Genomic DNA, 13,295 nt, shown 5'->3' with positions numbered 1-13,295 from the left:
AGCATAAGTCCTTGGTCCTGTGATGAGCTCCCCTACCCTGATCCCAGCCAGGGGTCTGATGGTCCCCCTGAGGCTCAGGACGCTGTGGGTGGCCCTGCATTTGGGGTCCTGGTCCCACACGGGGGCTGGGCTGGGTCGGCCGAGCACATGGCGAACTTGGAGACTGGTGTGTGGGTTTCCCATTGACAGCGTGGACTCTCGTTGCAGGCCTGCAAGTACGGCCACGTGCAGCATCTGGAGCACCTGCTCTTCTACGGGGCCGACATGGCGGCCCAGAACGCCTCGGGGAACACGGCCCTACACATCTGCGCCCTCTACAACCAGGTCAGTGCGGGCACGCTGGTGGGTGCGCACCCCCAACACCCTGTCCGGCTGTGTGGGTGCCGGCGCTGGGACCGGGCTGAGTGCCCTGCAGGGTGCTGTCTGGCTCAGCACAGGTGCCCTAACAGAGCCCCACAGATGGTCCTGGAGGCTGGAGGTCCAAGATCGGGGTGCGGGCACGTTCCCTTCCCAGTGAGAGCTCTCTGCTGGCTGCAGATGGTGCCTTCTGTGTCCTCACAGGGGGCGAGCAAGAGCACTCTGCGGTCTCTTCTGACAAGGGCGCTGTCCCGTCAGGTCAGGACCTCCCTGGACCCTCAACCCCTCCTCAAGGTCCATTTCCAAAATCGCTCGCCTTGGGGGTTCGGGCTTCAGGGAGGAAGCTGGGGGGACACCTCCAGCCCTTGGCAGCTGCTGCTTTGAGAATGGGTTACGCCGTCATAGCAGAGAGGAGGCTGAGTTGTGGGGAAGAGAAAGGAGCAGTCCCCAGGCCGCACCGCCATGCTGTCCACTTCCAGAAGCGAGCTGGGGAGCCAGGGTCGTCTAGTTTCCATCTTCCCCAGCTGCAGGTGCAAACTCTGCCCGCCCCGGGGTGGCCGTCTGCTGGGATGTGCAGGGCAGAGGGGCAGGGACGTGGCTGACCGGGCTCCTGAGATCGGTCTGGCACCCCACCAAACTTGCGCCGGACCAGCATGGAGCGAAGGCGAATTACCACCACTGCGGGTGCAAACACGCTCCCGACGGGCTTTTGGTCTTTAGCTGTGGTAACATATACGTGACGGAATCGTTTCGATTTTAACCACCTTTACAACGGAGTTCGTGTCATTAAGCACGTTCACATCGCTGTGCAACCAGCAGTGCTGTCCTTCTAGGACTTTCCATCTTCCCAGCGGAAACTCTGTCCCGAGAAGCACCCCGTCCCCCTCGCGGCCCCTGGTGCTCACCGTCTACCTCTGTCTCCATGAATCTGACTCCTCTGGGGACTGCCTCTGAGTGGGTTCCTAAAGCAATTGCCCTTATATGCCTGGTTTATTTCACTGAGCACGGTGTCCTCAGGGTCCATCCATGCGTCGCAGTTGTCGAATGTCCTTTCTTACGGCTCAGTGATATTTCATTATGTGGATGGACCACATTTTGTTTATCCCTATTCATCCCTTGATGGACACATGGGTGCTTTCGCCTCTTGGTCGTTGTGAATAATACTGCCATGAACGTGGGTATACGAGTATCTCTTCAAGACCCTGCTTTCCTTTTTGGGAAGGGGACTGTACCTACAAGTGGAACCCCAGCGTGAATAAAAAGAAGCACGTACTCTTCGGTGTTAGACCAGAAACCAAGGGAAGCTGGAGATGAGCTAGTTTGGTGTGCCCTGAGGGGTAGGACATGATCCCTGGCCTCCAGGGGCATGAATCCCAAACGGCGAGGGAGCAGTACCCTGGACTGTGTGAGCACCCTGCTGGTCCCGCCGAGAGGCACAGCGGTGCGGCTGAAGACGGTGGAGAGGCTCGTGGAGGCCGTGGGAAGGGTCTGGGGCTCCCAGGAGGCTGTGGGTTGCAGGACCTGCTCGGGCGGGGGGGGGGGGAAGGAGGGTCAGTGTCCTTGAGGCTCAAGGTCAAGATAACTCCGGGATGCCAGTATCGGAGGTGTTCTCTGCTCCGACTTTCTTTTCTTCTTGTATCCCTGACTTCAAGGAACTTTGAGTCTGGAGGGTGGTGGGGTCTGGACACTATACTAAACAGCTGAGCAGAATGTGGGGGGCTCTACCAACTGGAGGAACAGAGGGGAGATCTTTCGGGGGGGCCCCCAAGCTGTGTGCACTTTGCTTGTCTTCTCTGCCATTGACATCATCTTCCCAGAACGAAGCCATCTTTTTGGGTGAAATCTTCAGCCTTTGTCTACACCTAGGTCCTTTCCCTGGCCCTTCCAAGACCAGACCCCTCCAACCACTTTACTTCCAGCTATGAAACCCTCCTAGATTCTTTGCTGTAGAAAACTCCTGTGCATCCTTCAAGACCCAACTCAGATATCCCACCCTTAGTCAAGCCTTCTCCTAATGAGCCCCTGAGAGCAGGAGCTGTAGTTTGCTCTGCAGCCCTTTGCAAGATAATCAGGGTGAACTGCCATTATTATGCCTTGCCTGTTTTCCCTAGCACCCTGTCCCCCTTGGACCCAGCTTCTCAGAGGTATAGATTGCCATTTTTTAGGGTCTCTTCTGTGGCTGGCACGGCAGAGCAGCTCAGCCAGAGGGGGTTGGGGAGTGTTTCAGCAGAGCTGTGGGCTTCCTCCTTAATGTGAGCGTATTGGTGGGATTTGTGTGCAGCGCGGGCAGTCAGTGCTGCACAGTGTTTTTTGGACGTCGGGGTGGCTTTGTGACCATGGAGATACCTAGCTGGGCCGCATTCAGAAAAACGCACATCGTGAGACTTGGCTTTGGCTGGTAAAACATCTGTGCCGATACGTGCTTCTTAATCGTTGCCTTAGAGGGGGAAAGCGTTCCTTAATTTTCCCCAGTAGATTTCAAGCATAATTTATCATGAATGAAAAAAGAAAGACAGGAAGAAATGTTTTCTGTCACTTGAAATAATTGTGGACAAGACGGTCTTTGAGAGCGTCGGTGGTATTTTGTTAGGGAAGGTTCAAACAGTCTGGTAGTCCGCATTCTGACTTGTTGACGGGGCCTGGTGTGACTGGCCTGGCGCTGCCTATATCCCCCATCTCTCCCCAGCCCTCAGCCGATGGCTTCGGGAAGACCCTCCCCCATGTGCCTGGGGAGTATTTTTTTCTCTTAGGTATTTTCTTTTAGGAGCAAACATTTCCTGTAAAGGGCCACTTAGTAGATATTTTTGGCTTTGTGGGCCACGCGGGCCTGGTCACGGCCATCCCACTCTGCCGCTGCAGCATGAACTCAGCCACGGACGACGCCGAGGTGAGTGAGTGTGGCTGTTTGCCGATCAAACTTTATTTGTAAAACAGGCAGCAAGGTGAGTTAGGCTGGGCGCCATACTTTGCCCAGCCTGGGCGGGGAAGACTGCGTCTCCACGCTCCCCAGACACACGTGTAGACAGACTCCCTGCTCCAAGGCTGAGCGACTTGCCCCCAGTGTGTCAGTAAGCCCGGGTAGGCGTGTGAGCGCTGTCCCCTCTCTCCAGGGTCCCAAGATCAGCCTGCTGCTGCTCTAGGCTGTGTGTCCCTCCTCTGTAGCATGGTCAGCAACCCAGCAAGGCCATGGTCTAGGCCACAGTGCACCACACATTGTCCCTAACCGGAGCCCTGTCCTCCCATGTCACCAATGTGTTGTGCTCCTCCTTTCTACACACGTGGGCATCATGTGGCGGCATCAGGCCGGGCTCAGTGCCGACTAGAGGAGCCGCTTTGCAACTTTCAGCAGAAAGGAGTGTCAGAGGGCGAACATACAGAGCACTCCAGGAAATCATGTTGAGAAGTAGACTGCTCCAGGGGTGGGGACACAGTGTGGTAAAGTCAGAATAGGATTTAGGGAAGGGAACCGGAAGCAGCCACAGTGAGGTGGAGTTGCAGTGCAAGGAGGCATGGCAGTCTGGGCTCCACGGGGCCTAGACCATGACCATGCTCTATTGTCTGGGGCAAACTCCTGTCTCTCTTGGGGAATGAATTCTCCCATCTGTAAAGTAAGGATAATTCTACCTAACTGCCAGGGTTGCTAAGAGGCTTAAAATAGAAAACAAACATATGGTATGTCTGCCACACAGTGGATGCTTAGTAAATGGTAGCTGTAATGGTGATGATGGCAGTGATGGTGGTGGTGATGGTGATGGTGGTGGTCATGGTGATGATGGTAGTGATGGTGGTGGTGATGGTGATGGTGGTGGTCATGGTGATGATGGTGATGCTGCTGCTGCTGCTGCTGATGGTGATGATGATGATGATGGTGATGATCATGGTGGTGATGCTGATGATTGTAGTGATGATGGTGGTGATGATGCTGATGGTGATGATGGTGATGCTGATGATGATGGTGGTGATGGTGGTGATGATGGTGATGGTGGTGGTGATGATGGTACTGATGGTGATGGTGGTGGTGGTGGTGATGGTGATGGTGCTGATGTTGGTGATGGTGTTGGTGATGATGATGGTGATGGTGGTGGTGATGATGATGATGATGGAGATGATGGTGGTGGTGATGATGGTGGTGATGATGCTGATGGTGATGATGGTGATGCTGCTGCTGCTGCTGATGATGGTGATGATCATGGTGGTGATGGTGGTGATGATGGTGATGATGGTGATGGTGGTGGTGATGATGGTACTGATGGTGATGGTGGTGATGGTGATGGTGCTGATGTTGGTGATGGTGTTGGTGATGATGGTGATGATGGTGATGGTGGTGGTGATGATGATGGAGATGGTGGTGGTGATGATGGTGGTGGTGGTGATGGTGATGATGATGGTGATGGTGGTGATGGTGATGATGGTGATGGTGATGGTGGTGATGATGGTGATGGTGGTGATGGTGGTGATGGTGCTGATGCTCGTGATGATGATGATGATGACGATGGTGGTGATGATGGTCATGATGATGGTGGTGAAGGTCCTGCTGCTGCTAATTCGCTTTGCCAAGCCTCTCCTTGTTAAATCTAAAAGCATCCAGGTTTATGGATTTGATGTGTGTGTTTTATCAAGTTTAGGCAGACCACATCTGCACACTTCTAATAAAATACACTGATCATAATATTCCCTTCTCTTATGAAATCAACTAATTAGGGCTTTGACTGTAAGCAGCAAATTGTGTCTAATCTGTCAGGCCCCTCAGCTTCTTGCTGGCTCTTTCTGGAGACCCAGAGGGAGGGAAGAAGCCTGGAGTTTGTTTTTCTGGCTCGGATAATGAAGGGATGGAGGGAGTCTTAAATATCAAAGGTTACTAGGCCAGGCCAGTTTGTGGGGAGGATGAGAAATAAGCCCTGCCTCTCACTCCAGGGAGACCCAAGCTAGGAAGAGACAGGCTGCGTCTCTGTGGCCCTTCTGGGGTCAGCAGAGCACCGGTCAGCACGGTGGTTGCCTCCCCGGGGCCCTCATGGGGGTCGTCATCCTCAGGGGCACTGGGGGTGTGTATGTCGTGGAAGGAGGGCGTCCACATGGTCTTTCCCTTTAGATCTCCAGGGAGCCTTCAGTGGCTGCCGTTGGTTGACGTTCTCTCCTACAGGTCAGGAGATGGATGCTTGGTCCACAGCAGCTCGGCTGGTAAGCGGCAAAGCTGGGCTTCCAACCCGCCCTGTATTTCTTTGCCCCGACGCTGCAGGGACACATTCCCGTGGCCCGTGGCTGGGGTGGGGACGGGACTCCCCTGGGCCCAGGTCAGGCACAGGCGCCGTGGTCCACGGCATGGTCAGGTGTGGTCTTTAGGGTGCTGCTCTTCCAAGGGGCTGGGTTCCAGCCGCTCTGGGGACACCCGTCTTCCCGCCCTCACCCTGGCTGTTCACCAATGCTGACACTTCACCTGTTCTCTGAGTTTGCCCACCCAGGCATGTGTCGGAGGGTAGTTCAAACTGGAAGCGAGTTCCCGACTTACAATTTGGAGTATTTAGTAAATCCCATCGGGGACATCAGCTCCATGCCATGGAGATGAAAGCACCGGGTGGGACGTGGCAATCCAGAATTTCAACCCTGGCTCTGTCCTTGACAGGGCCGTCTGGGCAAACCTGTAACCTGCATCTGGTTACGCCTCACTCGTGTCCTCCATCTGCCCGTTTGCTTGTCTCCAGACCCCACTGACTTTCCCTGGCAGTTCCTGGGAGCTTTCCCCACCTGCCACCCCGTTAGGCTTCCATCCCTCCCCCTGGGGGCAGCCGGCCACCCCCACGTGCCGCCCCCGGCCCACATTCTCTCCTGCGGTGGCCTCAGGCCCATCTGTGGCCTTGGATACCTTCTAGAAAATACCTCTGCCCTGAGCTCTGGCCGTGGGGCCGCCTGCCCGGCCCAGAGGCCTTGTGGAAACTGCATAGGGGGCCCCTCCCCACTGAGTGAACAGCGCCCCTCCCTCCGCGGCTTCCAGAGTCCGGGCTGCTGCCCTGCTCCTCGCAGCCCCTTCCGTCCCAGGCTCCCCGGCTCCCCGCTGCCCCTCCCACCCTTGCCCTGGCCTCTGGCATCTCCCAGACGGCCACCCTCGCCCCCGACTGGCCATCCCTCCGGGCTTGCTTCTCTCAGATGCGCCTCCTGCAGAGCCTGGAGTGATGTGCACGCTGCACATGAGCTGGTGTCTGGAGGTGGGAGCGCCCCTCCACTGCTCCGGAGGCCCCTGCCCCCTCGCTCCAACATTGTGCAGCCTGCACCAGGGCCTTTGCACTGCTGGGAACACTTCCCCTAATTGTCACCCAGTTCTTCTCTCGCCTCGGGCTGGCTTAGGGACCCACTCCTGGGGGACGGGGGGCTTCCCTGACCACCTGCCCTCACTCTCTCCATCACATGTTTGCTCGGCGCTCTGTGTCCCCGGGGGCCAGACTGACACTCTCTATCGACTAGTTGTGTGCATGAACGAATGTGCTTTCTGGGTCTGTTCCTTCACGTATACAACGAACATGGTGGCGCCTGGGCTCCTGCAGGAGGTGGTGACCCTGAGGGATGGCCCGCCTGGCTGGGGGCGGGGCAAGCCTAGCGATCCTCGCTGCCAAGGGGAGGCTGGGGTAGTTGTCTTACGTGTCTCTGAAAATATTGCGGAGAAGATCATTGGCAGGGGAAATGATATTCTTCTTGATGCTTTGGCTCTCAAAACAAAAAAATGCAGACTGCTGCTCTGTCTATACTCGACTGACTTTTTTAAGCAGATGGAGACGCACCTTGGTGCATCACAGAAGAGGGACCTCCAGGAGGACCTCGGCAGCCAGCAGCCGTGTGGGGAGACAGCCAGCTTCCCCGTGGCCACTCCTCTGGGTCACAGTGTTCTCTCGTGCTCCCTTTCTGAAGCCGAGGTCTTTCACTTAACCTTTCTGGGCCTCCGGTGCCTTGTCTACAAAATGGGCTTCCTGTCAGCCCCTAGCAGGGATGCTGGATGGCAGAGCACACATGTATGCACTCACATGCACATGTGTGCACACATGCACACATGCCTGCACACATGTGCCTACACACATACTGGCACGCACACCCCCGCCTCCACACACGTGCACACACACGCCTGCCCCTACACACATGCACATGTGTGTGCCCACACATGCCCACCTCTGCATTGTGTGCACACACCCACAGACACGTGTGCACACTCCTGCACACACACACGCACACCCACCCGACACGTGAATACACACAGGCCCGCACACACCCATGCCTGCATATACAAGTGTGCACGTACATGCCTACACACGTGTGCCCACACATGCCCACCTCCACACGTGTGCACATTCACAGACACGTGTACACACACCTGCATACACACATGCCCACACACGCCTGCCCCCATACGTGCATACGCACAGAGCTGCACACACACGCACACAAATGCATACACACAAGCACAAGCACACACGTGCACTTAGGCATGCACTCATGCACACGTACACACACATGCATGCACACACATGCACACAAACGCATACACACATGCACATAGCCATACACTCATGCACACATGCACACACATGCATGCACACACATGGACACACACACATGCATACACACACATGCACACAGACAAGCGCACACGTGCCTGCCCCCATACGTGCGTACTCACAGAGGTGTGCACACATGCATACACGGGCATACACACATGCACACACATGCATGCACACATGCATACACACAAGCCCACCCACACACGCCTGCCCCCATACGTGCATACTCACAGAGCTGCACGCACACGCACATGCACACACAATGCATATACACACACATGCATACACACACGCCTGCCCCCATACGTGCATACTCACAGAGCAGCACACACACGTGGATACACACACGCACACACATGCCTACAGACAACACAGACATACATACACATGTACATGCATACACACATGCACACATGCAAACACACACGCATACACACAAGCCCGCACACGCCTGCCCCATACATGCATACTCACAGAGCTATGCACACACACACATGCACACACACACGCCCCCATACGAGCATACTCACAGAGCTGCGCACACAACATGCACACACACGCCTGCCCCATACATGCATACTCACAGAGCTGCGCACACACGTGCACACATATGCACGCACACTTGCACACACATGCATACACACACGCACACAGATGCACACATGCGCACACAGACGCCCACACACACCTGCCCTCTACGTGCATACTCAGAGCTGCGCACACATGTGCATACACACATTTCTACACACAAGTTCCCACACACTTCTGCACACACGTGTACACACACATTTGCATACACGTTTGCACACACAAGGTATGAGTGTTACCAAGCTGAGCAAACTGTTTGCCCTTTAATTTTGAGATAGCTCTGGAACGTGATCTCACGTGGACTCTTGATTAAAAGGAGAATGATGGACCATGTCTCAGGCTTGGTTAATATTGACTCACAGTCTTCCCTTGGTGGGAGGGGGCCCCTGGCTGGGTCCCACCTGGGAGGGCATGAATGGCGGTACCTGGCGAGGATTTATTCTTGTGTTTATGGTGGGACTTTTCAGCGAGCATCTCGTTGGGCTGTACGGAGCATTTGTAAGAGATTGCAGAAGCGGGGGTCTTGCAGGGCTCTGGAGTCCTGGTTCCAACTGGCCAGGTCACTCCCTCTCGGAACTGGCAGCTGCTGGTGCTTACAGTCTGCTCATTCACCCCCTTGAGGCTTTTCAAACATAAATGGAGTTACGCTGTATTATTGTTATGAGACTCTCTACTTGGAAAGTCTGTGTTTTCTACTTGGAAGTTCTTGGTGTATTTCTTTACAGGTTTGTGGATCTACCTGTTTTTTTCCTAAAACTTTCTAGGTGAAGAATGTTCTAGAATACATTCCCACTGTCCCTTATCTTACAACATTTATGCTGCCTCCGGGTTTTCTCTTTCTTGTTGTGTTTTCCGTCCGGTATTTTTCTTGTTATATATTTTATACACACACACAAGACGTTCTATAGATCAGTCTTAATGAGTCGAATTGTTTGGCCACGGGATGCAGGTATTAGACACTTGTATAGATTCTGCCAAGTCATCCAAAGTGTTTGCAGAAGTTAAGCCTCACCTGATAGGGTGCGGGGCCGCTCGCCCTCCTCCTCACCACCCCGATGAGCAGAGGGGCACCCTGGGGACCTTACCCGGGCACGTCCCCTTGGGAGCCGAGCCTCTGAGCCGGTTCCTTTGGAGCCTGTCTGTGCTGCCGACCCGCAAACAGCTTTCTCTCTTTCCGTCTGCAGGATAGCTGTGCCAGAGTGCTGCTCTTCCGGGGCGGGAACAAGGAACAGAAGAACCACAACAGCCAGACTCCGTTCCAGGTGGGGGGCTCTCAGAGCCAGCATCCCCTGCGTGTGCGCGGTCGCGGGAGGCCATGTGGGGTTCCTCACGGACCTGTGTGTTGGACGCGAGGCGGGCCCGTCTCGCTGGGGATGTCGCCTGCTTTCGGAGGCTGCGTGCTCCTGGTGCCATCCCTTCTTTGTGCCGGAGCTGCTGACACATTTCAGTCAGCTGTTCCCTCCAACGACTTGTCTCTGTGGGCTATTGGAGAGGGCAGCTGTGGAAAAGCCTTCATGACTCTGTCTTGGGGTGGCGGCCTGTCATCTCTGGCACCCCCACAGGGCCTGTGGTCCCTGAGTGGAGGGGAGCAACCCTAGCCCAGCATCGGTTGGCAAGGTGCTCCACGGGGCGGGGGCGGGGTGCAAAGCTGCTGTCCTAATTATGTTTAAATTGTGGTAGAATGCGTATCACACAACGTTGACCGTTTCGACCACTTCCAAGGGTGCATTTCAGTGGCCGTAAGAACATTCCCGATGTTGTGCAAGCATCACTACTATGTGAATTGCATCACCCCCAAACAAAACCCCGCGCCCCCACACATCAGCCGTTGCTTCCCACTCTCCCCCACCCCCGGGGCCCCTGCAACCACCGATCCACTTTCTGTCTGTGGCTTTGCCTGTTTTGGACATTTCATAGAAAAGGAACCGCACCACAGGTGACCTTCGGTGTCCAGCTGCTTTCTCTCAGCAGACCAGTTTCAAGGGTTGTCCGTGTGGTGGCATGTGCCAGGGCTCTGTCCCTCTTCATGACCGAGTAAAATCCCATCACGTGGACACGGGGCTCATCTGATTTCGATGCAGCTGATGGGGTGGAAACGAATTTTTTTTTTGGGTAATGCATTAAGTTATGGCAAACACTGTCCGCTATCTCCACTTGACTGAAAGTCTAAGTGACTGTCATTTTATTTGGAATTAATTTTTGCATCTTTTTGAGCCAAGAGAGGTCTTTAATTTAGAACTGACACACATGGATGGTTTTCCTAATACTCTTCTGAGGCATTACTAATAAGTACAGGTTTGATGTCTTGAAAATGAACCAGTTTAATTGAAACACTGGGCAGAACATCTAATAAGCACCATTGAAAGTTCACTTAGTTCGCTCTTGCGGTGGGCCTGGATTGTGGTTTCGAATCTCATGGCTTTCAGGTGGTTAGAGCAAAATGGGAGTATTTCGCAGAGGTGACTTTCTGGTTTGTTCATTGGTCTAGAAAGACTGCGGTTACTCTCTGGGAAAGTGTCTTCTTGCCAGTGGTGATTAGAGGGAGCCGTGGCACCTTCCACTTCTTTGTGGCCATGTCTGCCCCTTTGGGCTTTGCTGTGGCTTGGTGGTAGTCTTCGTTTAAAGATTTCCTTTGCCACTAGATTATGGATGTCATTGGTCCTTTTTTTTTTTTTTCAAGTCAAAACATTGTTTAAATTGCTTAAAAAGGACAGCTGATGCCCTTTGATCCTTGGATAATACAAAAGAGCCCTTTCTGACTCTCTGGGGCAGTGCCTTGTGACCGCCACTTGATGCTCCAGGGACGCAGCCTTGCAGGGCGTCTGGGACAGACGGCACATAGGTGGCCCCCCTGTTGGTCCCTACTGCTAAACCATCCCCCCAGGCAGGGATTCCCTGGCACGGGGCACTCCTATGGGAGTCCTGGCAGGATGCTTCGTACACACTCCCAGCAGAGGTCCTGCACCCACTCCAATACAGGGCTATCTGTCATAAGTGCCCAAATGGTTCTGGAAGACAGTTATGCAAAATGCAGTTGCATGATAGGACTTTGTGCCCTGCGAAGGTTGCTCATGGAACAGGTGGAATCAGAGCCTGGGGTGCCTGGTCTGCATGCCCGGACGGGCTCCACTGATTTGGGAGCTGGTTCCGTCCCTCGTGTCTCCCGCCTCCTCGTGCTGCAATGATATGGAGATGTGATCCAGCCCGCGGATCCCCGCCTGCGAGGTGCCCGGCTCTCATTCTCGTTCACAGCGCCCGCCTCCCAGTTATGGAAGAAGAGTCCCTTCCTGTTGAGCGTGTGGGGGAATGATGGCTTGCTGTGTTGTTTAAGGGGATCAGAAGTGCTCCGTGCAAAACGCTCATGATCCTCAGCTGCTGTACTAAGAAATCTTGGACCGTTTCACGAGTTCATCTGGCCAAATGTTTGCTTAATGATTTCATCCAAATGCTGAAGCAGCAGCATCAGCAACGCTTCGGGACTTGAAAGAAAATGCAAATACGCACCCCAGCCTCCCAGTCCCACTGAGTCAGAAGCTCAAGGCAGGGCTTTGTGCTCTGGGTTCTGAGAAGCCTTCTAGAAACCCTGGTGTCTGCAGGGGCTTGAGAATCCCAAGAGAGATGATTTTTGAGGAGGAGGAGAAGGTCTTACATTGTTACTTGGGTGTGTACTAGGCAGTGATGCTGATGGCGGGGATTGCCTTGGTCAGCTCACCCGGCCACAGCAGAACACCACAGGCTGTGCGGAGTAAAGAACAGACGTTTATTTCTCGAAGTTTTGGAGGCTAGAAGTGTAAGGTCAGGGTGCCAACAAATGTAGTTTCTGGTGAGGCCTCTCTTCGTGGCTAATAGATGGCAAACTACTCACTGGCCTTTCCTCTGTGCACATGTGGGGGGGGTCTTCTGTCCCATCCTGTCCTTATAGAAACATGCATCTGTTGGGGCCCCCCCGGTATGACCACATGTAACTGTAATCACTCCCCTAAAAGCCCTATCTCCAAATACCAACATATTGGGGGTTACGATTTCACCATTTGAATTTGGGGGGGGGTACAAAATTCAACCTATAAAGTGGTGATGGTGGTGGTGGTGATAGTGAAGAAAATGAAGACGATGATGGTGATGGTGGTGACGGTGAAGAAAATGAAGACGGTGATGGTGATGGTGGTGACGGTGAAGAAAATGAAGACGGTGATGGTGGTGGTGGTGACGGTGAAGAAAATGAAGACGGTGATGGTGGTGGTGGTGACGGTGAAGAAAATGAAGACGGTGATGGTGGTGGTGGTGACCGTGAAGAAAATGAAGACGGTGATGGTGGTGGTGGTGACGGTGAAGAAAATGAAGACGGTGATGGTGGTGGTGGTGACGGTGAAGAAAATGAAGACGGTGATGGTGGTGGTGGTGACGGTGAAGAAAATGAAGACGGTGATGGTGGTGCTGGTGACGGTGAAGAAAATGCAGACGGTGATTTTGGTGGTGGTGACCTTGAAGAAAATGAAGACGGTGATGGTGGTGGTGGTGACGGTGAAGAAAATGAAGACGAATATGGTCGTGGTGGTGATGGTGAAGAAAATGAAGACAATGATGGTGATGGTGGTGGTGGTGACGACGAATCTCTCCTGGTGCACAGAATTTTAAAGCTCATAAATGTTCTTCTGAATGTTCTCATTTGATGTTAGACAACCCAATGAGGTAGGCATTTTTATTCCTAATTTATAGGCAAAATGGAATTCTAGAGAGATGGATGCATGGGAGTGCAAAATAAGTTAGTGGCCGAGTCTGTGGTCTCCACGCCTCCTGACCTCCCGTCCA

General features: G+C 53.9%; 1 protein-coding gene across 1 annotated transcript in view; it reads left to right on the top strand.

Annotated features, from left to right (window-relative positions):
• Nucleotides 1-13,295, top strand: part of SHANK2 (SH3 and multiple ankyrin repeat domains 2) — a 504,408-nt gene that overhangs the window by 132,195 nt on the left and 358,918 nt on the right. Inside the window, 2 exon segments of the mRNA XM_027580403.2 lie at nucleotides 208-324; nucleotides 9,671-9,748. Of these exon segments, the coding sequence (XP_027436204.2) occupies nucleotides 208-324; nucleotides 9,671-9,748 (195 nt within the window).

Source organism: Zalophus californianus, chromosome 11, assembly GCF_009762305.2.
Source record: "Zalophus californianus isolate mZalCal1 chromosome 11, mZalCal1.pri.v2, whole genome shotgun sequence".
In the NCBI taxonomy this organism is placed as follows: domain Eukaryota; kingdom Metazoa; phylum Chordata; class Mammalia; order Carnivora; family Otariidae; genus Zalophus; species Zalophus californianus.
This window is presented reverse-complemented; position numbering and strand designations above follow the sequence as displayed.